The following is a 25,522-nucleotide window of genomic DNA, read 5'->3' on the forward strand; positions in this document are numbered from 1 at the left end:
GTATGGGGGCTCAGGGTCCGTGGTGGCACCAAGCACCAACACCTAGTTTACACAAGGTGCCCTTGCGGGGGAGGAAGGTGATGTTGGGTCTGTCGGCTCTGGTGTGCTAATCTTCAGCGCATCTTAATATCCGTGTAAATAAACCTCGTAACAAGTGTGGTGGAGCTTGCGGGCTAGAGATCACGGAACCTCTCCTGCACCGCCAAAGCAGAATTGCTGGGCTATCCCCCTACAGACGGAGATGGCGCAAGCAGATTCTTCAACACTGCCCATGCCAGCAGCACAACAGACCTCCACAGAACCTTATCGGGAACCCCGGCACATTTATGGCAAGCCTAGGGAAAACATGGATGGCTAGCTCACCCACTACAATCGCGTGAGCACACCCAACCGCTGGGTGGCGAATATCAAGCTAACGAATATGGTCTTCTTTCTTGAAGAAACTGCGCTAACATGGCTTGACAATCATGAAGCATTCCTTACCACCTGAGATCGCTTCATGGAAGAAATGAGAGCGGGATTTGGGGATGCCAATACTCGAAAAAAGAGCGCCAAACAGACTGTCTGAGCGAACGCAAGTACCGGGGGCGACTTGCACAACTTGCATAGAAGTCCTCAAGCTGTCATCATCATCAGCAGCATGACTATACCCCCTGCAGGGCGAAGGCCTCTCCCATATTTCTCCAATAAACCCGGTTCTGTGCTAGCTGCATCCAATTGACCCCTGCGAAGTTCTTAGCCTCATCCGCCCACTTAAGTTTCTGCCACCCCCTGTCACGCTTTCCTTCCCTTGGAATCGAGTTTGTTACCTTAAGCGACCATCAGTTATCCTCTCTTCGCACTGCATGTCCTACCCATGCCCATTTCTTCTTAATTTTAATTAGAATGTCAGTAATTTGAGCTATTTCTCTGACCCACTCTGCACTCTTACTATCTCTTAATGTTGCCTTTACAATGTTTCGTTCCATAGCCGTCTCCGTTGTCCTCAACTTAAGTAGAACCCTCTTTTTTAGCCTCAAGTTTCAGCCCCATAGGTGACTACCGGTAGGGTGCAACTGTTCTATACTTTCCTCTTGAGCGATACCGGTAAGCTGCTAGTCATATTCTGCGAGTGCTTGCCAAATGCGCCCCATCCCAATCTTATTCTTCTTGTTATTTCCTTTTCATGGTCCTCAAGCTGTGCAGAATAGTTAATGCTCGGATGACTGAGGGAGACAAAGTGGGCCACCTCCTCAAGGGAATAGCGAAAGATGTGCACAGCTTTCTCATCAGCATTGACAATTTGAATATCACCGTTGATGTAACACATTTCGCACGTTTTAAGGTTTGAGGCGACGCAGTATCATCCCGAAGTTTGGTCGGTTGCCTAATGCTACAACTGTCGCCATTGTGTATATGTGTCTGAAGCGACGAACATGGCAGATCGGCAGGTCGTCCTCGTAGAGCTTCGGAGGCATCAATATATTGGGGGCCACGTCAGACCCGTCAACTGTGGCACCTCGTAGGCAGACAATTCTGCACCCTCTGTTACATCTCCTTGGGACATCCGGTGCTCTACTGCTCATCGCCCGAACATCCAACCTCTCACCATCAACGCCTGCAACAGCGAGCACGCTTATCCTCCTTGTCTACTACATTCAGAACCTGAAGCGTTTAATCCAAGCGGCGGTGAGCCTTCTTCATCGAATGAATGTGAGCCGCCAGTGTGTTATACCTGTGGAATGATAGACCACATTTCGCGTTTTTGCCACAATCGCCGCCCGTACCAGCAGTATCGCCGACAGTGGGTAAACTCCCGTACAAGGTGTCCAGCTGACAATGATGATTTATATAGAACACCTGGCAGGAATGAGTACAGAGCAACAGCTAGCCGACAAGAGCGCAGAATGGCGCTGAACCAAAACGAATCACCGGCCTCTGACTGTAGCCTGACACCACCATCTTGGCGCCTATGACGCTTCCCTTCTCCCCGACGATGGTCGCCGCCTCCGGGAAACTAGTGAGTGCGGCCGATGGAGGTGAAGTCGCAAATGATTCTAGCTTACTTATGCTTCTGGGCGTTTCGATGTTAAAGAACCGAATTGCAGTGTTTGTGGACGGTGTACGTGCTATGACGTTGGTGGACACATGTGCAACAATTTCTATGACGTTGGTGCACACATGTGCAACCATGTCTATTATAATCCTCGCTTTTAAAAAACTGCCTTGGTCGTAAAATTATGTTTGGTTGAGATAGTGTGGCGAGATTGTGTGGTGGTAGTGGCGAACCGCTTAACCCCACTTGTCTAGTTATCGTCGGCCACACATTGCGAACTGGATTCGGAGTACTTGCTCGATCAACGCATGACGTAATTCTTGGTCTCGATATCTAATCATAGCGGAACCACGACTTCGAACTTCATGGCTGCGATGGACACTGACGCTCGGGCCATGGGGGAACTGTCCACTGACGGCCAGACAAGTAAGCCTGCGCGGTCTGAGAAGCGGCAGAGCGAAATTCAGAACTTTGAGCACGCTAAAGTGTGCAAGCAGGAAGACAATGAACTCTACTATAATCGCCGAATAAAGCCCGCGATCCGCAAGTACCACGAGTGCCTGCTCTATGTTCTTGTCTGCCAGTGAATATATGACACAGCTGTCAATCCTTCACCTGCCCCTGTGAGCGTGGAGTTCACGGATGAGCTGGAGAGGCTGAAGGCTGGCTGCTACAACCTTGCCGCGTACCTGCTGCTTCAGCCCAACTGTAACTGTTCCCGAGTAGTCACTTACTGCGATAATGTGATGCGCGTCCTGCCCAGCAACGTCAAGGCCCTGTATCGCAAGGGGGTCGCCCACTACCACTTGGGGAACTACACAACTGCCCGGAGCTGCTTAAACGATGCTAAGAGGCAGCGCAAGACGCCAGATGAAGAGATCACAAAATACATCACGCTGTTCAACGAAGTCACGGAACGGCCTCCCGGCACAAAATAACATGCGTCACACGCACACGGGTCATCGTCCCTTCATTGCATTCACACACACATGCGAGGCCGCCCCTTCATTGCATTGATCTCATCGAATTGGCGTCTGATATCTTCATTCCCATGCCACCTTCGTGGTTTTTGGCAGTCATTCAGTGCTTGCTGTGCTGTGTGTGAGTAGGCTGCCTCTTAAAAACTGTTATAAAGATATATTTTTACTGGAACTTCCAATAAAAGTCATATTTGTCGCACGAAAAAGAAGGGCCAAACATTGGGCGTTTGCCGCGCGAAGTGAACTTAGTGTTATCTGATGGCGGAACGAATCACAGTCCCATCGGAGCAACTATTTGGAACCTATGACCCCTTTTCCAAAGATTACACGCCAAAGAGCCGAGCACCAGACCGGGGAAAGTTTGTACCCATTGAAAAACTTGTGAGTACCTAGCAGCACCAGGAATCGAACTTGGTACTTCCCGAATGCGAGGCGCATGCTCTACCACAAGGCCACGATTTTTTTCTTTGTTGCATGAATTGGTACAAATACATCAGTAAAAGATCGTGGTTGCCATGCCCCTTGGCTGACAACCGTGTCTAATGGACTTTCATTACCACAAGTTCGCCCATCAGACTCAAGACCTCCTCCGCAGCGTCTTGCTGCTTCAAAATTTCTTTTAGTTTATACACTTGTTCAACAAAATAATCACATACAGATCGTGCATCGACATCACAGTGTCTATAAGCCATCCTACTCCTTCAAATACTGTGAAGGCCCAATAGCATGATGAGGTCATACTGAAAATCATCATTAACAGTTGTCAAGTACCGAATTCCACGTGGCGTCAATGGCAGGTCTTTTTTTTAGTGTCCTTTGTAGCACATCCCAGTAAAACACCGCATCCCAACAATCCAGGAACACGTGCTCAACTGTTTCAGGTTTCCTACATAGTAGACAGTTTGAACCCAAAGGTACAAAAAGGCCCTTTTCTTTCATCCATGTTTTGACTGGGAGGGTTCCTGTATGCAATTTAAAAAAGAATGTCTTTACGCCCGGTGCAACAGTCATGTTTTTAACTCGCTTGAGCACGTCTTTCCCTGGGCCTTCACAGTATAAGGTTCTGTAAAATGGAGGTGGGAACAATTGTGAAATAAGATCCTTGTACATCCACTTAGGTGGCACCGTCGCTAAATACTCTACAGAGTACCGCACGCGTGACGCAGGAAGCTTGACACATTGTATCCCCGAGCAGAGCATGAAGAGACTATAAACTCTGGAATTGCACTGGATAGCATGATTTGCATAAAGGTTCTCAGGAATGCATCTTTTTGGTCACGTAGGAAACCAAACCTTAAAACCATCTGCCGCACATATAGATGTATTAGAGACAACCCTCCGTCTTTAACTCGCCGAAAGAGATTATCTCTGCTAATTCATTCCCAGTATGCAATACCTTTTTGGTGGCAAGAATAATGTATTTACTTCAAGTATTGTATTGTGCTCGAATCAATATACAAAGGTTCCATCGTGTATTTGCGGTCTTCACTTGGTCGTCCAACTGGGCATAAGGCCACGATTCGGTATAGTAATGTTGAGTTTTATGGCGCAAAAGACACTAAGGCTATGATGCGGCAAAGACAAGGTTAAAGATTTTGGTATGGGCACAAAATAGTTTGATACTTATAGTTTGTGTAAAATGCTAGCGTCTTTGAGGAACCTAAAGATTTGTGCAGCATCAAGAAATGCTTGTTCGTCTGAGAGCAGCGTAGGGTGTAATGTGATGCATTCGTTTTTGTAAAATACTAAAAATATTTTTTTCTAAGTTCTTAAAGTTGTGTAGATGAATATAAAAAGGGGTTTCCTGTTAGTTCATGACCGCACGTTTCGCAGACTCGTTTGTCTTGTTTTGTCAGTAAGAAACTGCGTGAGGTGGGTGTGTCCGACGCGTAGGCGACATAAAATTGCTTCTTTAAAACGTCCCTGATGTCTTCAAGATTTCCATTCCGATAAAAACGGTTTTACAGAATGTAATTTGTTGTTACTTTTTTGTTTCATGTAGCTTGCCATTTACCTCTCAATTTATTGTATATTAGCTTTACACAATCCCTATGTGGCATGCTCACTCGCCTGCTCTCTCAATTCCAACATGGCTAGGGAGCCAGCAGAACTTATAAAGGATCTTGAGCATTTTTGTGCTGAAGTGCTATAAGTAGTCTCAAAGAATCGGTACAGATGACGCTGTTATTTTCTTCTTCGCTATCTCATCTAGGACATGTGTGTGTGTGTGTGTTCCACGGCCCAACCTAATAGTTTAAAACGTGGTGTTTCCTTTTATATATGAACCCGGTTCGCGTTGACTAGATATGGGACTCAAGCAGTGCATGTTTGGGCTTCCGTTTTGAGCTGGGAATTGAACCCACTAGAACCCTTGAAGACCGACTTTCACACTACTGAGCCACAAAGGTCAGGTCACGACTTGGACAAGAGCGATACACTGCATCAGCAAAGATTACAAACTGGATGACAGCAGTACCTGTGTGCCGAGTGCGGCTACACCAGAGATATTTAGTTAGCTTTATGAGGTTTTATGACACAAAAGCAACTATGGCTATTATGATGCACCAAACACAAGGTTTAACAAAACTTGAAATTGGGCTAGATGGCGCATTGCTCGACTAAAGATAAAGCGCACAGGAAACACACACAAGAGAAGCAGACACAGGACACGCGAAGCAGACACTGGAATTAGTGCGTGCCCTGTCTGCTTCTCTTGTGTGTGTTTCCTGTGCGCTTTATATTTAGCCAAACACAAGGTTAGATGATTTTTTATGTGAAGTGGTTAGAATTATGGTACTCGTACCTGATTTATAAGACTCGTGTTCTTAAGAAATGTACAAGCAAGAAAAAAATCGATGAATGATTGTTCGCCTAAAAGGAATGCAGGATGAAATAGAATGTGTTCATTATAGAATACTGTAAATATATTTTCCTAAGATCCTCGGTCGCGGGCACGAGATTAAAATGTGATTGTGAGATCATCACAGCACACTTCACAAACTGGTTTGTCTTTTTTTGTCAAGAGGAAATTATGCGTAATATGTGTGTGTCCTATGTGCAGACGAGAAAAAAATACCTTCGTTAAAACGTTCTTGATGTCGGCACGATTTTCAATCCCTTAAAAAAGGCTGCATGTCACTTTTGCTCTTTGGCATTTGCATGCAGTTATAACCTCAAGTCGCATGAATGGAGAGTTCACCCTATGTCACCAAGTGTTCCATGAAGTCGCAGCATGTTACGGTAACATTTTCGCGAGAGTGCGGGTTGCGTGACAGTCTTGGAAAAATGGGACATGTTCCTTTCTTCTGCAAAAGCTTCACCAAACCGATTCAACATATTTGGTACACTAGCTGCCTGCTGTGAGCTACCCTAACTGCTATCCATCTTGTGCTGAAGTGAAAATACTGGCATAGTATCAACGTTTTCGGCGTTAACACATGTTATAGCATACATCAAACTTTGTGAACTCTGATCCGCCTTTGTAAAATCAAAGTGCATAACCTTGCAAGACAAGTCTACTAACTTGACAAGTTGGGTAAACTCATGTTCATCATCAAATCATCGTGCTGATGACGGCAGAGGAAGGAGACAGCAACACAGTAACTCGATTCGTTATCCTCCTTTTTTTTCCTTTGATGGTGTGGAGAAGTTCGCTACCTCTTGGACACTTGGTTTCACATCGGCTGAGGTCTCAATGGGAATCTTCCCTTATCATTCTGCCATGCATCACTTCACAAGAAAGTCATTTTAAATGACTACCTCAAACCTTACGCGGAACCTTGATTTTTCTTTCCACTTTGAAGACGAGATAATATGCAGGTGCCTAAACTAGTCTGACGCCATGTTAGACTTTATGAAGAAAGTTTTGTACTGGCACGTTTACAGCAGAATGTTGTACCCTGGCAGGGAGAGACTGTCGCGAGCGCACGTGGACTGCAGCCGGACTACTGTGCGCCTGTCATCATGAAGCAACAAAAGGAGCACTCCTTTGTTCTGCACTCCTCCTGTCAAGCACCAATGCCGACCCTACTGAAAAAAATGTATGAGGCAATAACCTCACTTTTCTCACACGATCTCACTCATTTCACATAAGAAAAAAGTCGCATAAACTGCATAAGGTCTTATAGTTTCCTGTACATCATAATAAATTATGTGATATTTTATGATAATGATGTGCACTGTATTAGTTTATGCAATTAGATGAGATTTTATGCGGTTATTGCCCCATAGAACCTTTGGTTTTTCAGTAGGGGAGGACAACACAGAAGGCTGTAGAATAGGCTCTCTGTGAAGTGCCAGGGCAGCTCACTTGAAGAGAAACCCCCTGGAGTGTTTAAAAAAGGCGCGCCTTGTGCTTTGAGTACGGGTTTATCACACATATAAACACCAATTTCAAGAACCCCCCGTCGAGCCGCACTGGAGAGCGCCCCTTACAGTACAGCTATTCCAGCGAGGCTTTTACGAGCACGTACACTATGGAACAACACCTTCTCAATCACAAGGGCGAAAGGCGCCACAAGTGGGACCTTTGTCCAAAGGCCTCTATAAAGAAGCCCCTGTTGGATTGTCATGTGCAAAACCACAAGCAAGAAGTTATATCCATGTTGCTTTTGTAAGTTGTCTGGACTTTTATGAAGCTAAAGAAACTTTGGCTATGATGCGTCAGACACTAGGTTAAATTATTTATGCGAAGTGCCTTGAGTTTTGGTGTTCATATTTGATTTAAACCGTTTGCAGTGTTGAAGAGTGTACAGACAAGAGAAAAATCGATTATTGCTTGTTGCACGAGATTAAAATGTGATTGCGTGCTCATCATCGCACACTTCCACACTAGTTTCTTTATTTGTCAAGAGGAAATTATGTGTGATTTGTTTGTGTCCTAGGTGCAGAAGACATAAAATAACTTCTTTAAATCATTCTTGATGGCGGCACGATTGCCAACTAAAAAGGGCTGCATGTCTATTTTGCTCTTTGACATTTACATGCAGTTATAACCTGAAGACGCAAAAATAGAACATTCACCATATGTCACCAAGTATTCCAAAATGTCGCAACAAGTTATGGTAACATTTTGGCAAGAGTGCGGGTAGCGTGATAGTCTTGGAAAAATGTGACATGTTGCTGTCTACCGCAGAAACTTCCTCAAACCCGTGTTCATATTTTGTACACTAGCTGCCTCCTGTGAGCCCCATGTTCTATCTGCTCGACCCTAACCGCTCTCCATCTTGTGTTGAACCGAGAATACTGGTATGGTTTCAAAGGATACGGCGTGTGCACATATTATAGCATACATACAACTTTGTAAACTCCGCAGCCGCCTTTGTAAAATCAAAGAGATTAACCTTGGCAAGACAATTCTACTAACATGGTAAGTTGAGTAAATTCATGTTAATACTAAAATAGAGGTAATCATCGCGTTGATGTCGGCAAAGGAATGAGACAGTAACGCAGTAACTCTTGATTGATTTTCCTATTTTTTTTCTCTTTTGATGGTGTGGAGAAGTTGGCTTCCTGTTGGACACTTGGTTTCATATCAGTTGAGGTCTCAATGAGAATCTTCCCATATCAATCTGTCGTGCATCACTTCACGAGAATATCACAAACCTTATGCTGAATCATGATTTTGGTATCAAGTTTGAAGACAGGATAATATGCAGGTGCCTAAACTAGTCTGACGCCCTGTTAGACTTTATGGGGAATGTTTCGTCCTTCCGTGTTTACCAAAAAATGTTGTGCACACACAGAGAAAGACTATCGTGAGAGCACGCGGTGTGCAGCCGGTCTACTGAACTCCTAGGGCTGGGAAAAGGGCTCTGTGAAAAGAGTGCCAGGGCAGCTCACTTGAACAGAAACCATCTGGAGTAATTAAAAAGGCGCTTCTTGTGCTATGAGTATGACACACATATCTGCAGCAATTTCAAGAACCCCCAGACGAGCCACAGGAGAGCCCCCCTTTAAGTACATATATTGTAGCGTTGATTTTTCGAGCATGCACTCTCTGGATGTACACCTTTTCACTCACACGGGCGAAAGGCCCCAAGGGTGCGATCTTTGTCCAACGATCTTTATAAAGAAGCCCCTATTGGATTATCATGTGCAAAGCCATAAGCAAGAAGTCATATGTATGTCACGTTTTTCGGTTATGTGGGATTAATTGGTGCAAAAGCAACTTTGGCTATGATGCGCCAGACATTATGTTAAATTATTTATGAGAAGCGCCTAGAGGTATGATGTTCATATTCATTTAAAACATTGGCTTCTTTAAGAAGTGTACAGACAAGAGAAACATCGATTATTGCTTGTTCGTCTAAAACAATGCAGGATGAACTGGAATGTGCTAATTTTAAAATAGTGTAAAATATATTTTCCTAAGATCCTCAAGTCGCGAACATGAGATTAAAATGTGATTGTATGGTCATCACAGCACACTTCCAAACAGGTTTCTTTTTTTTTGTCAAGAGGAAATTATGTGTGATGTGTGTGTGTCCTATGTGCAGAAGACATAAAATAACTTCTTTAAATCGTTCTCGATGAAGGCATGATTTCCATTCCCCAAAAAAGGGCTGCATGTCTATTTTGCTCTCTGGCATTTACATGCAGTTATAACCTGAAGTCGCAAAAAGAGAAAGTTCACCATATTTCACCAAGTATTCAAAGAAGTTGCAGCATGTTATGGTAACATTTTTGGCAAGAGTGCGGGTAGCGTGACAGCCTTAGAAAAATGCGACCTGGTCCTTTCTACTGCCGAGTCTTCCCAAAACCCAAGTTCATATTTTGTGCACTAGCTGCCTCCTGTGAGCACTAACTTCTAGCTGGTTGACCCTAACTGCTCTCCATCTTGTTTTGAAGTGAAAATACTGGTATGGTATCAAAGGCTACGGCGTTAGCACATGTTATAGCAAACATCCAACTTGGCGAACTCTGCAGCCGCCCTTGTAAAATCAATGTGCATAACCTTGACAACACATTTCTATAAACATGTAAGTTGGGTGAATTCATGTTCATCGTTAAATAGGGAGAATCATCGCGCTGATGACGGCAGAGGAAGGAGACAGTAACGCAGTAACTCTTGATTGATTTTCCTCTTTTTTTTTCTCGTTTGTAGGTGTGGACAAGTTCGCTTCCTCTTGGACACTTGGTTTCATATCGGCAGAAGTCTCAATGAGAATCTTCCAATATCATTCTGCCATGCATCACATTACAAGAAATTCATCCCAAGTAATCTGCAGTTCCAAGCCTTATGATCGCGACCGTGTTCAATGTTCAATTTCTTGAACACTTTCAGATTCAGAAATGTCGCATGCAACGTGCCTGAAAGTGGCCATGACGCAACAGCCCTCATGATATGTCTACAGAACAACGGATGAGCTGCTGCTGACAGGAGTGATTTTCCATAGACATGCAATCCCTTTTATGCTTTTGGGTGATCCCGCCTCTCCGGCACTTCCGTGGATATTGAAAGGTTACACATATTCACCTGGAAGACTCACAAAAGAACAGGAGTCCTTTTGTCTACCAGAGCTCCGGCCGCACCGTAGTTGAGCATGCGTTTGAGAGAAAACATGTCGCCAAGGGTACGGTTAATGCGTTCGGAGAGTCCGTTTATTCTTCGGATGATAGGCGGTGCTGGTTCGATGAATTATCTCGCACTTGTTGGGAAGAGGTTTAACAACGTCAGATAAAATGACAGGTCCTCTGTCACTAAGTACTTCACGAAGTGCACCGTGGCGAAGGATGAATCGCTGCAAAATGAATAAAGTTACATTTGACGCTGTGGCAGGTGGAAGGACAGTGGTTTATGCATGCCTCGTCAGGTGGTCAGAAGCGACCATGACCCAAAGGTTTCGAGCAGCCGTGTACAGGATTGGTCCGTATAAATCATTACCGACGCAATCAAAGGGGCGAGGTGGGCAAGGTAAAGGCTGCAGCTCGCCAGCAGAACAATGAGGATTGGGCTGGCGACATAGACAGGAGAGGTATGAGCAAACGTATTTGAGGATGAGGTTGTCTTTGTCCCTCCAGTGGCATCGTAAGCATAGCCGATGGTACGTATTGCATACTCGCGAATGGCCGCATTGTGGGTCAACATGGAAATAAGGTGATGATGACGTTTAGTAATGTTTTTTGGCAGAAAGGCACCTGAGACCATAGAGCGCCAGAGACATACTGGGCTGTAGTATGTGAAAGGCCTAAGTCATGAGAGGCTGTGAATAAAAATAAAATGAATTAGTCCACTGCTAATCGATGAAAATATTATCGGAAGCCTTATGACTTGAAACGATGATATCCCCCGGTGAAGAAAAATGTAATTGTATAAACTGAAGAAAGTTCAGGGTTTGCCATGAGCAAGAGGATGGAGAAATTCTCACCGTGCTTGGTTACGGAGCCCCCTTGTTTATGGCAAGAAACCCTTTAAACTAACGTACAAGGTGTCGAACAGGCTGTAACATATATAGGCTTATCATAAAGAGCCTACGGCGTAAACATTTTTATAACAGTATGTGTAAATAGCATAAAATTACGGTCTCTGTCACTTCACTTAAAAGATACGGATTGTAGCAAATGAATTTTCTTTAAAACATTAGGCGTTCGCATCACAAAAAATAATGAATTGGTTGCTAGCAAGAGTTTCGGACGAAGCAGAATGCCCTGCTTGTGTAGTTCTGGAAAAGAAGCCCTTCGTTCCCTCACAGCGGGTGCAGTCGATGAATGTATGCACGACAGAGTCGTGCTGCCTACATTTATCGCACAGAGGGCGAGGGTTGCATTGACTGGATACGAGTTGGTGCGGTGAGTATGGCCGAATCTTGTTATCACCACTTTACGAAGCGGTTTTCCATCTGTTCCTTCCAGGCTTCTACCCGAGGCTTCATGGAATGCAGCTTGTTATCACGCTCTATATCCCATTCAACCTCCCACATTTGAATTAGTCTGCGGTAGTTGTTAATCTTTAAAATAAATATAGATCATATCTGTCGGTCCCACCTGTTTTGATGTAGACCCTGCCGCCTTGTCGACACCTTCATTTCGACGCATTCCGCAGCGGCTAGAGACCCCAAAAAATGCTATTTGCAGACCTCGATTCAATGTCCCCCATTAGGTGTTTTAGTAGCATGTTAAAATTTGACATTCATGCTTCTCCGTGCAACCGAGATTGCTTAGACACCACTAAGCAAATCAGTGTATATGACAGATTTTGCTATTTTGTTTTCTAAACTCTTTCTACAGCCATGAGGATAGCTACCATCTCAGCTGTGAAGATTGTTGCATCCTTGTTTATACTTTTGGTTGCCGGGAACGCCTTCCAAACAATAGCACAAGCAACAGAGTTTGGGTTTTACGAGCCATCAGTGTTGATCTCTACACACTTGTATTTTTTTTTTTTTTGAAGAGACATAAAATTTTGTTGGATAACGTCGGCTGTTCCTTTGGATAACTATGGCTGTTCCTTTTGCGAATGGCCAAACGCGATTTATCGCATTCAATTAGTTGAGTTAACCACGAAACTGGTGCTTCGTTGAGCAGTCATTGAGATGCAATTCAGTATCTTCTGCCGATATGAACGGGGGTTCCAGCCGAGGCTCCAGCCACCGACGACAGTAACCGAGCCAGTCCGGCGAGCAGCAGCCATCGCCACTAGCTGATTCGGCAACATGTCCAAGCCACATCATCAACACGCGCTGCTGCGGTCGCTCACCTTACCGGGTTGCCAACCATTTCGGGTAGCCACTCATTCATGATTACCTCACCTGGCGCTCGCCGAGGGGACCATAAGGCAATCGTACGGATTGTTTGCGGACGCCGAAGCGTGCAGCGTTTCGCCGAACGGGAGTCCTCATGTCAATCTAAGAACTACGACCAGTGTGGAAGTAGCAGCCTTTCCCCGAACAGGAGTGCTCGAGACATTCCAAGTGCTAAGACCAGTGTTGATGTGGCCCTTATCAGGGGCGGACTTCTCGGAATCTTGGTCACGCGAACCGGATCACATCAACCAATTGAGTTGACCATTTAACTGGTGCTTCGTTGAGCAGTCATCGAGATGCTATTAAATATCTTCCACCAACTTTCTCACACGTGTTAGGAAACGCTGCTCGTAAAGTGGTTTGCTAATGTACAGCCGCAGTGCTGATGTTTCAGTCAGTGAATTTCGACACGGGAGATCCCGAAGTTATTTGACTTTCCAAGCATACTCATCGATAAGTATGTTCACGGCTTGGTTGGACGCCGCACATTGGTTGCAACATATATGCTTTGAACCGGACTGGTTCTGAAAGCATCGGCAGAGAGGTGAAGGCCCATGTGATGCACTGGGTCTAGAAGTCTTAAGACTGATTCTCTTGCGGATTGGTACACTATGCATGCATGGAGTATTCTTGAAAGAACCAGACTTCGATGGAGTTTTATCAGACTATTCTTATCGGTGCGCCAGGAAAGTTGTGACAGGATCTTTATAACGTTCATGGCTTTTATGAACTTCTTAGTGCTCATGTGCTTAACGTGAGAAACAAATGTGAGTTTGCCGTCTAGGATAACACCTAAGAATTTCTGCTCTCTCATTACTGTTAGTTCCTGCTTATCAAGAAAGACGGAAGGCCTCGGTACCATTTCTCGTTTCTGTGAGAAATATACACAAGCGGTTTTCTCAGCGTTAAATGTAAAACCATTCTTGTCGGCCCATTTTACTAAACGTTCGATAGTGACCTGAACCTGATGCTCGCATAATACAAATTATAAGGACGAAAACTAATGTGCAGGTCGTTAACACTCAGCACGCCGCCCTGGGGGACGCCGATTTCTTGCACAAAAACTCTCGATAGAGAATTTACCATGCTGACTCTAAAGTTCCGGGTAGCTTCGCAAAATATAGGACATATTCCCACCTATTCTTTATTTGCTAGATCTTCTTCTTGGACACTTGATTTCATATGAGTTGAGGTCTCAATGAGAATCTTCCCATATCAATCTGCCATGCATCACTTCACGAGAATGTCACAAACCTTTGCTGAATCATGATTTTGGTTTCAACATTGAAGACAAGATAATATGCAGGTGCCTAAACTAGTCTGACGTCCTGTTAGACATTATGGCGAATGTTTTGCCCTTGCGTGTTTACCAAAAAATGCTGTGCACAGACAGAGAAAGACTGTCGTGAGAGCACGCGGTGTGCAGCCGGTCTACTGAACTCTGAGGGCTGTAATAAGAGCTCTGTGAAAAGAGTGCCAGGGTAGCTTACTTGAAGAGAAACCACCTGGAGTGTTTAAAAAAGGCGCTTCTTGTGCTATGAGTACGGGTATGACACACATATCAGCAGAGATTTCAAGAACCCCCAGACGAGCCACACAGGAGAGCGCCACTTTAAGTACATATATTGTAGCGTTGCTTTTCCGAGCATGTACTCTCTGGATGTACACCTTCTCACTCACACGGGCGAAAGGCCCCAAGGGTGCGACCTTTGTCCAACAGACTTTATAAAGAAGCCCCTATTGGATTGTTATGTGCAAAGCCACAAGCTAGAAGTCACATGCATGTCACTTTTTTCGGTTATATGGTTTTAATTGGTGCAAAAGCAACTTTGGCTAAGATGCGCCAGAATCTCTGTTAAATTATGTATGTGAAGCGCCAAGCGCCTAGCGTTATGATGCTCATATTCATTTAAAACAGTGGCTTCGTTAAGAAGTGTGCAGACAAGAGAAACATCGATTATTGCTTGTTCGCCTTAAAGCAATGCAGGATTAAATGGAATGTGTTAATTATAAAATACTGTAAAATATATTTTCCTAAGATCCTCGAGTCGCGGGCACGAGATTAAAATGTGATTGTATGGTCATCACCGCACACTTCCAAACAGGTTTCTTTTTTTTTGTCAAGAGGAAATTATGTGTGATGTGTCTGTGTCGTATGTGCAGAAGACATAAAATAACTTCTTTAAATCGTTCTCGATGTCGGCACGATTTTCATTCCTCTAAAAAGGGCTGCATGTCTATTTTGCTCTCTGGCATTTACATGCAGTTATAACCTGAAGTCACAAAAAGAGAAAGTTCACCATATGCAACTATGTATTCCAAGAAGTCGCAGCATGTTACGGTAACATTTTGGCAAGAGTGCGGGTAGCGTGACAGTCTTAGAAAAATGTGACCTGGTCCTTTCTACTGCCGAGTCTTCCCCAAACCCAGGTTCATATTTTGTGCACTAGCTGCCTCCTGTGAGCACTAACTTCTAGCTGGTTGACCCTAACTGCTCTCAATCTTTTGTTAAAGTGAAAATACTGGAATGGTATCAAAGGCTACGGCGTTATCACATGTTATAGCATACATTCAACTTACATCCGTATAAATAATTACCGACGCGAGGCTGTATTGCTCGAGGGATTTTGGAACGACGTCATGACCAGGTCTGGGGTTCTCGTAGGAGCTGAAATTTAGAGAGTTAAGTTTATAGGGGAGACGAAGAAGGGGTGTTAAGCATAGAAGAGAAGCAGTCGTCACTTGGGTAAGTGCAAAAACTTAGTTGTGAAAGGCATGCCTTTAAAAAAACAGAGATGGACCAATTATATCGCATGTGTGGGGGAGATCAGTGGTCATGACAATCCGCCAACACAGTGGCTGAATGGGCTCCTTATGCTGATTCGCTCCTGATGTGTATCGGACTTATATGGCAGTACGCAAAACTGAAGGGTAGCAAAAATGAACATAAAATTATGCTATATACTAGGAGACGTGTGGGCTTTAGTTGGTTGTTGATCGCGTTTAAAATAGTGGAACAGACGGAAAAGACGCTGAAGAACACCTAATAGCAAATACTTCATCGCACTGGGTGACCACTGCGTAGGAGCACCAAGATTCCCCAGCATTGCCGGAGAAGGACCTCGCGGACATTACGAGGCCTCAACAACGCGACTGACGTAAGTTTTCAGCCTTGCTTGCGTACTGATATGTGATCGGGGTTCGGGGGCATATAGGATTCGCTGTAGTGAAACCATGAGGAGTCAGGACGATGGAGCACAAGCAGTGAGTGAGGATTTTACTTGGTCAGATGTACAAGTTGAAAAAAGAAAACAGTTCTCGGCAGACATAATTTTCGCCTTTATCCCCAGTTCCCTAGCTGGGAAACAAAGTTAATATGAATCGAGTCATGGAGGAAAAAAAAAGAACTAAGGAGGGAACGCGGAGCAATGCCAGCAAACGTCAGGTTCTTTACGTTCTTCAAATTTTCCGCACCTCTCCAAGGTGCTCGTCGATTTGGCAGGCGACGTGCAGTTCACGAACAAAAACACAATGAGACGTAGGACGAGTAGAGCACTTCACGGAACAAAGCGAAAATTAACTTTATATAGCAAGAACACGAAGCACAGGATACAGAACACTTATTACACGAGGAAGTGAGACGACACACTACAAAAGAGACTGGGCGAACGATAACTGCAGACTTTGCATATCGCTCTTTGCCGTTGTCAGATGGGGAGGGGGATTGACACCCGGAGGTGCCGTGCCCCAGAGTCACACATAACTCATCAGCCCATCATCATCCATTCAACACCTCCGGCAAAGTCCCCCCCAGGGCCAAGTGGGGTCTGGGAGAGTTTTTTAGTTCGAGGTGAGGGTCCTACCCGGACAAGGGGGCCGCCGCGCGATGCCCTCACAGGAGTGAGTGTCATCAAACGCAAAGACGGCCTGCAGCGCCATCGTGGCATCGAGCCGACGAGGCGAACCTTCATGACAGCACAAGTGTCACTAAGGACAACCAATCCCTGTGAGAAAATCATAATGACACAGAGAGTGTTCCACCCTTAACCGAAAAAATCACAGACGGTCCGCACCAAATCTTCGAGAACCTCTGCTCGCCAAGAATGCGACGTTCCCGCTGCAGGCAGAACCAGACCTCTTTCCGTACTTTTGCAATTACTTCATGGAGGCCTGGAACTCTGCTGTTGTATGCGGCCGCGCAGCGTGCCAGCCATACTTGGTACGCGCACTCCACGAGCAAGAGGACGAACTGGTTAACGGCCACGCCTGGCAACGGGTTCAGGTATTGCACGGTCTGGTACGGTATACCCGGAAGCTGGAAGAGGTTAGCTACACGACGGAGAAGCGCTTCAGGAAGGAGACACTGCGAGAATATGTGCACAGTGTCCTCTCTACCACCACAAGTCGGACAAGTTGGTCGCAGGCTGGTCCGTGTAAACGCCGGCGCCTTAATGGGGAGGACTCCCCTGGCGAAGCGGTACATAAAGGACGCTCTGCTTGCTTCCAAAAAATCCGCTGTGATATACCGCCAGCTGGGCTTAACATTAGCGAGGTCGTAAAGACGGAGGTGAGGGGGAAGACTAGGAGTCAAAAGCCTAACTAGTTCCTTTAGGGGCACCGAAACCACATCAATGTCCGCCTCCTCCTTACGCAGACGCTCAAGGCAGGTAGCTGCCTGAGCATAAAAAGGGGAAGGAGAGCCCGATCGTGGCACGCAATGAGAATACGTGCTCTGGGCGAAAAGGCGGAGTCGAGTACTCAGAAAAAACGAAGTCAGGCTTTGAGTCAGAGGCATGTCCGAGTTCAATGCCACTTGGGTCCACCTGACGTGCAAGGCTGAGGCTACGATGCCAAGGTCGGAGATGCCGAGGCCTCCCCTCTCCCTAGGCAGCTTCACCACAAGTCTTTTGACCTTGTCAGGAGCTCCACTCCACAAGAAACGGAAAAGGATCCGCTCCAGGTGAAGCTTCGTCCGTGCTGACAGAGGTGTTACGCCAGCGACATAGGTCAGCACCGAGAACAGGAGGGACCGAGTGATAGTGGCTCGAGCCGTAAGCGGACACAAGAGCTTCTCATACTCTCTTGCCCTCGATTCAATTTTCTCTTGAGCAGAGGACCAATTCCTATCAGAAAGGCCTTGTGAATTGAAATAAAAACCAAGGAGACGGACTTCAGCCTTCACGGGAAGACCATGAGCGGGCTGAGGACTGGATGGTGCACACCCAAAATAGAGGGTGGCACTCTTCGACCTATTAACCTTAGCCCCACTCGCCTTACAGTACACCTCCATGACATCCAGAACGGAGGAGACGGAAGCCTCATCCGGGACGACAATGGTTAGGTCATCTGCATAGGCAAAGATGGGAGCTGGTGGAGAACCTGGCGGCAGCGGAAAGCGAGCTATGCGACTGTCTCGAGAGAGCCTTTGTAACAGGGGTTCAAATGCGAGCACGTAGAGGGCAGGAGATAGGGGGCATCCCTGCCTGACTCCACGGCCCACGTCAAAAACTTCGGAGGTGCGTCCGAGCACAGTAACGGCTGAAACTGGCCTGGTATATAGAGCTCTGACCATGCGCTGGAAATCAGAGTCTATACCAGCTTCCTCCAGGACTTGGAATAAGTAGGAATGACTAACAACATCAAAAGCCTTCTCCTGATCAAACGAACAAAGAATACCCTGAAGATTTCTATGTTGAGCCCAGAGGAAAAGGTCCCTAAGGGCAAAACCGTGAAGCTGAGTGGAACGACCAGGAACACTACAAGCCTGATATGGGCCTATAATGTCTGGAAGAAAAGAAGTTAACCGAGAGGACAGGCACTTGGCTATGAGCCTGTAGTCGACGTTCAGGAGCGTGATGGGACGCCAGGCTCGTAGGTCAGTGCGTCTCGACTCATCCTTACAAAGGAGAGTGATCCGTCCTTCCCTCTGAGTACCTGAGAGCGTCCCCTCACCCAGGAGCCTGTTTACAAGAGCGGTGAAAGGCTTCCCGAGCTGCTTCCAGAACTTGACATAAAACTCAACAGTCAGGCCGTCCGAACCTGGGCTACGATTTCTGTGGAACGATTTGAGCGCCGCTTCTAATTCTGTCTCATCCAAGGGAGCTCCTGATAGGTGAACTGGTTTGGAGGGGGATTCAAGTGGAAAAGTAGCTGTGGTTGGAGCTGGAGCCTGATATAGGGTATCGCTCTTTTTACGACTTCTCATTCGGGGCCTGCCTGCTACGCTGTCTTCGTCGACGACCAGCCTCAGAACGAGAACTGCCGATGACTGCGCGGCGCGCTCTTAAATAGCCAGCGTAGAAGCTTCTTGGCGCTGAGGACGGAAAGCAGCTTAGCACTGCCAAAGCTATGCCTCCTCCCCCCTCTTGGCTCCCTAGAGAGGTCTGGAATTTTCTCGAACGTCGTCAGCACGCGCGGCCTTCCCGAGCGAAGCAAGGAGGATGGCCGGGTCCGTGCGGGGGAATGCACGCGTCACTCAGCCCATGACGACGAGGGCGAGGAGGCGCAGAGCGGCGGCCGAGATTATGTAATTGGTCGCGTCGTGTTCTCGAAGCTTGTAGAAATTTCCATCGCAGTTTTCTGCGGCGTGCGCGTGAAACATTAGAGAATAGGCCACCGCGGCCTTACAGTACCCTGGAAGCAGTCACAGCAAATAAAAGGGAGCGAATCGGTCCCTACGTGACTAGCCCACATGATAGCGTGCGATGATATCTACTACCGCTGCGCCCGCGCGCATGCACGAATCTGCGCCGCGCGAGGTCCGCCGAGCGTGCAGCATCGTGGAATCGGCACGGTCTGATGCTCGCCACAAATGTCGCCACAGCAGACAGCCACGTGCACGCGCCAGGGCAGACGCGCGGTGCACCAGTCGCCTTCGTCTCCATCAGGAGCAGGAACATAGACACGACTGGAAAAGACGCAATAGCACTAGCTTTCGTCGGAGCCAAGCCTATATCTTGACCCTTAGCGATAGCAAAACTGCTATCTGGAGTGTCGGAAAAGGCTGCAGGGTCTCGCAAGAAACCGCATGCATTCTATGCGAGTTCGCAAAATCACCTTAATTTGGGTCCCAGCTAGCACGCACGTCAGCCCACGGCAACGAGGCGACCCACGCTTTAGACCGAGATCTCTTCTTCCGGCCTAACGTGAAGCTGCCCGACTGCCAGAAGATGGACGAGCGCTTGCAAACTCGTGCAGAGATCGTTAAAAAATATACATTAGGAAGACGTCTGATGCTACCATCCGATCCTAGCTTAAATAATGTAGCCTGGCGGTGATTACCAGCCGGAAACTTCCAAACGTCGTCTTGTTGTTACACACCCAGGTAGATGACAGAAACGATAAATGTAAAACCTGGGAAAGAAGGAGGACCCTTGACCATATAATTGGGGAATGCCCTAGATACCTGGGCGCTAGAGACAATAGTAAAAGTAGACAAACCTGGGAGACCCTGCTGCGAACTGAGGTCACCGCTGACCATCAACGAACGGATCATCCGCCTGGCGGCTGAGAACGCTGAGAACCAGCTAGTGTATCTTCGTCAGTCTTAAATAGCGGAGGTCGCAGCCCCTGTTCATCAGTCCTGCGTGCAAGAGCGAGAAGTAGGGGGCCTCCTCATCACTGGAAAATGAAGTTTCAATCATTGAATCAATCAATCAATCAAACCTCATTATGCTCAGTCATACTTAAATTTAGGCTTAACAGTCGTGGACAGGGCGATGCCATTGAATCGTTTTCTTATATTATTCTACCCTGTAGGCCTCACACTTGGCATTTTCCACATGTCGGGCGACTTAAGCGCGCCGCTGTAAGTTTTTTTGAGTTGGCATAAACTAAAAAAGAAATGTTGTATTGCCGTTTCCGAAAATGGGTGATACCGTATTGCCGCTTTGCGTCCATGAGACCAAACTACCATTTAACAGACTCCTTGAATAGAGATGTGCGCATTTTCTACCAATAGAAGTATTTCAAAACTATATACAGCGTGCCATGTAGATTATTAATATTTGTAGACGACAAAGCTAAAACGAAAGTTTAGAAGTTTGTGTAATAGGCTTGAGCCACCGCACAGCCCGTCAGTGAAACGATCTCAGTACTACGGGCGCGACGCTGCATGGACGGTAAGTCCGCCCTCCTGACACCTGATCTGATCTCAATAAAGTTTTTTCTATGCTACGGTACGTTATATCATGCAGGATCTGTAGTAAGGAGGCACTGGTTTAGAAGGGATTGGATGGGGACGTACGTGGCTAAAAAGAGAATGACGAAATCTGTACGCGCAGACACATATCTTGATTTCAGGCCAGAACAACAATCTTGATAGTGTCCTGAAGCCCAGAGTCGGCCTTCTGGCCAACCCCATTGATCAAACTTTACAAGATTTTACGACCAACATTAATGATTGCTGGGACTCGGGAGTGCTACCGAATGACTGGAGAACATCCATAGTGACGTTCATCCCCAAGCCTGGCAAAAAGATAAACAGAGACAATTGAAGACCAAACTCTCTCACGTCCTGCGCCGGTAAGCTCATGGAGACGGTAGTGGGGCAAAGGCTGTCCGATTATTTGGAACAGCACGAGCTGCTGCCGCCCTCTATGTTCGGCTTCCGACCACATTTATCAGCGCAGGATGTTCTGCTCCAAATCACTAGGGAAGTCATTGATCCCACTTTCGGGAGTTCAGGAGACAGGGCTTTTTTGGCCCTGGATCGGAAGGGGGCCCTTGACAACATTAAACACAGTAGAATTCTGAAAAATTTAAACGCCACCAATTGCGACGAAAAAACATTTAACTACATAAAAAACTTCTTATAAAATCGGAAATCTTATATCAGATTGGGCAATGAAAAATTCGGACCCATCAAAGAACGCTTCAAGGAGCTGGTCTTTCTCCGCTGCTCCATAACGTCGCCTTCATAGACCTTCCAGAGAGGTTCAACGCTGTGGATGGCGTACGCCACGCCATCTATGCAGACGACGTTACCATCTAGTCGTCCCGGAGCAACTTAGGGAAGATGGAGGAGGCCCTCCAAGAGGCCGCCTTGGTAGTTGAAAACTAGGCTCGGGAATGTGGTCTAGAGTGCGCTGCGAATAAATCAGAACTTTTTCACCCATTGCAAAGCATAAAGACGCAGAACAATACATACACATTTACGTAAACGGCATTCCGATACCAGAGGGGAACACACTTCGGGTATTGAGATTACAAATTGATATCCGGGGTAACAATGCCACAACCCTGAAAAAAATTAAAGTCCACCTGCGAAAAAATTAATAAGATGATTGGCAGGATATGCGGCAAGCACGGTGGACTTCTTGAGAAACAAACTGATCAATCATTAGTCGTGTGGTGTACGTGGCGTCCTACCTCAAGTTGAGAAAGAGCGACCGTGGGACGCTCCACTTGATGATTCGGACGGTGAAAAAAAAGGCTCTAGAACTCCCAGCCAGAGCGTCTACGGAGCGCCTGCTCCAACTTGGTATCTATAATACAATAGGGGAGCTGATTGAAGCCCACAGAAGAAGCCAAATTGCAAGGCTGTCGGTGACTAGCAGCGGCAGGCAAGTCCTTCGAGACCTCAATCTAGGTCTTCTCCCCACCACAAAAAACCGAGTGGACATCCCGAAAGTGTGCAAAAATACTTTGACGGTTAACCACTCCCCAAAAATATGAATTGGGAGTATAATCAGGGGAGGGGTAAAGCCAGGGCAAAATTTATACAAATTAACTATGGCAGTAAGACAGGCAGTTATTACGTGGATGCAGCGGATCCCACCGAGGATGGCATCTGCACCAGTGCTGTTTTGCACGAATGAAGGCAGGTAAACGGGCTCTCAGTAAAAACTAACGACACGCTAATGTTGGAGGAAGGGGCGATTGCACTGGCCGCCACCCACTGCGACGCAGCCTACACAATGTCGGACTCGCAACAGGCCTGCCGAAATTACGTGCGTGGTAGGATAGCACCAGTCGCCCGCAGAATATTATTGGCCCAAAGAAAAATTCAGAATCGGCTACTAGTAAAAAACAGGTTATATGGGCGCCCGGTCAGCAGGGGATGGAGGGGAACGAGACTGCTCACACGGCTGCCCGAGCGTTCCTCTCCCGGGGTTCGGCTCAATCCTCCGGTTCTACCGAGTCAACTACACCAATCCCGTTCATAACTTATGCGGACATTACAAATTATTTACACCTCTGCCGGAGGGTACTCCCGAGACCCGCCAAAGGTCTCAACAGATCTGAGGAGTGCCACCTTAGACGGCTCCAAACCGTGTGTTTTCTAAATCCCGCCATACTAAAACACGTGGACCCGACATTCACGGGTAGGTGCAAATTCTGCGGGCAATATGCTGATCTATACCACATGGTGTAGGCCTGTCAGCAAAATACAAAAATAAAAGCTATCGAACAGCCAGCTAGGGAGGGCTGGGAGGCAGCCATGTCCAACTCGGACCTGGAGGCCCAGCGTGTCCTGGTCCAGAGAGCTCGGGCAGCGGCGGCGGCCAATGGCGTCCTGGAATAGGGTCTGCCACTCAGCTCCACAACCAAACGCACCTCCCTTCCCAAATCATATCATCGTAAATAAATGTTTTCTCCTAGCTCCTCCTGTCACTCCGTCCAGATGTGACCCGTCGCCATCCACGGAAACGCTTGCGTATGTCAACGCTAGGGCTGCCATGGGTGCTGATCGACCGACTCGCGAGGCACCGCAGGGCGGGCAACAGCCACCAGGCTTAGAGCGCAGGTCTCAAGCTCCGTGGAAGAGGTTATCGTGGAGGATATGAACCCAATGAATATTTTGTCTCTGATCTGGGTCACGGACGACTTTTCGCGTCCTCCCTCTCCTAGAACACTGGAGTTTGCAGGGGCTGCTGAATCCGCACAGGTGAGTCCCATCGTGGAAGCCGAGACGTTTCAGTGAAGTGCCCCAGAAGCAAGGGAACAAAGCGCGGTTCTGAGGTGCCACTATGCTACTGCTAAGGATGCGTGCAAACAATATATCATCTGTTGTACAAAGGACCGTACTGGGGCGCCCAGAATCGCGCATAAATGAGCCTGCCAAAGCCTGCTCACGGCTGTCCGTGGGACGCGTTATCGCGTTTCTGGCAACGTTCTTTTTTTTTTCGTTTCTTTCATGAACATGGTTCGAGGGCTGTGCTTTGTCGAAAGCTCAAGAGGGCACCAGCTGAATCATGAGCAAGCTTGCATTGTTCTAACAAATTTGAGAGAGAGAGAGAATAGAAAGAGAGGGAGGTTTACGACTAAGTGTTGAAACCCTCAGACGGCACCGACAGAGCCGATGACTGGAAGCAAAAGAGGCATCGCGCCTGCTCAAATGTTAATTTGCTGTCTTTTCTCCGATCCTCAGCCGTAAAAAAAGCATTTTTGCTGCAATTCGCATCGAGTCTCCCATTGTAATAGTTGTGCATTTTTTAGCACCATGCGTTGTAATGCTGCTATCACTGTATCGGTTCGAGTCACGTGGAAAATGGTTGGTCCCAGATACCTTGAGTCGCTTTACCGTATGAGCCAAACAGAAATAATTGATTGTTGGAGACCACATTTTTTGTCTCCTTTTTTGCGCCGGGAGGTGATGCGATGGTGGGAATGGGGTAATGGAAGGGATGGGAGGAGACAGAACTTGGCGCCTGTGCTCTGGAGGCAGCAGCAATCGTCGTAGAGTCAGTCGCCAACTGGCGAATCTACCGGGCTCAGGAGTGACGTCACGGGTGCACTCCGCGGGCTCTTGATGTTATCAGGGGTCACATTGCGGTCTGAGGGGGCGACATTGGGAAGGTGGTGGGCCGGAGTACCGCTGAGGGTACGATGCCGGCACGCAGTGCATTCCTGGTAATTCCAGAGCAGGTGGTACCTTGGTGCGGTAGACAGTGCAGATGGTCAGATAACCGGCGATGCTTCACAGCGAGAAAGCGGTGGAGCAGCAACTGAGCCAGTAGCGTCCCGTTTGGATTTTTCAAAGGCTAACGGTCTTTTCGTGGATGAGCTACAGGAAGGCAGTTTAGAAAGATTCGCTGTGGTCGTGAGGCACCGTCTTCACCAAAATTAACCGAGCCTCCTTGTCGGCTATCGGTGCAAACTCGAAGCAGAGCTATGAAGTTGCACTCGTGGGGCTATAAGGAGTCTCCATACAAAATCCCTTTAGAGCGGCACCTCTACTCTTCGTACTGCAACTCCCAAAGTGCGCATTTGATAATAAGCCGAAAATTGCCGTAATGGACGGCTCCAAAAGTTTCGGCCCCCTGGGTTCAAGTTCGTTTTACCTGGGTTCAAGGTGCATATAATTTAGGACCAAGAGATGTCGTGTTGGAAGACACCGGGAATTTCGACTGAACACACGACGATAGGGGGTGAATTTAACAGCTTCATAGGCGTTTGGTTGCTCAGTCTCGCCATAGTGGAGGAATCACGCTGATATATATACGTAGCCATTCTCAACAAAACCTACGCTCGCATAACAAGGCTTAACTGGGACAAAGCTCCGCATTTTTGTGGTGGCGCAACTCAAATATTAGTGGCATGTCTGGCTGTGACATTCGATGTTCCAGCCCCACTGTGCGGGTAGCAGCCGCTGGTCCATCCTCCTCTTGTTTGATAAAATTGTTCACTAGTTTATAGGAATCGAAAGGCACAGTGTCTGTCACACAGGAGCGAAATATTGAACAAAGATATATGCCGAAGTGTAGTCATCAGCGCTGCCTGTAAGTGTCTGTACTTGGACCAATACTAATATCTATATAAAT

General features: G+C 46.9%; 1 protein-coding gene across 1 annotated transcript; it reads left to right on the forward strand.

Moving 5' to 3' along the window:
- Positions 1–2,430: 2,430 nt before the first annotated feature.
- On the forward strand, positions 2,431–2,973 carry LOC146183965 (tetratricopeptide repeat protein 9A-like). The gene is made up of 2 exons (XM_084608449.1): positions 2,431–2,461; positions 2,636–2,973. The coding sequence occupies exons 1-2, from the start codon at positions 2,431–2,433 to the stop codon at positions 2,971–2,973; spliced, it is 369 nt and encodes a 122-aa protein (XP_084464575.1).
- Positions 2,974–25,522: the final 22,549 nt, after the last annotated feature.

The sequence above is a fragment of the Amblyomma maculatum genome, chromosome 7 (genome assembly GCF_055883805.1).
Source record: "Amblyomma maculatum isolate TAMU_Amacu chromosome 7, ASM5588380v1, whole genome shotgun sequence".
Classification (NCBI taxonomy): domain Eukaryota; kingdom Metazoa; phylum Arthropoda; class Arachnida; order Ixodida; family Ixodidae; genus Amblyomma; species Amblyomma maculatum.

Excerpts from the sequence above, each read along its gene's own strand:
- LOC146183965 (XM_084608449.1), top strand. The coding sequence starts at position 2,431 with ATGGGGGAACTGTCCACTGACGGCCAGACAA. Across the intron at positions 2,462-2,635 it reads GTCCACTGACGGCCAGACAA|CTGTCAATCCTTCACCTGCC; the intron begins GTAAGCCTGCGC and ends TATATGACACAG.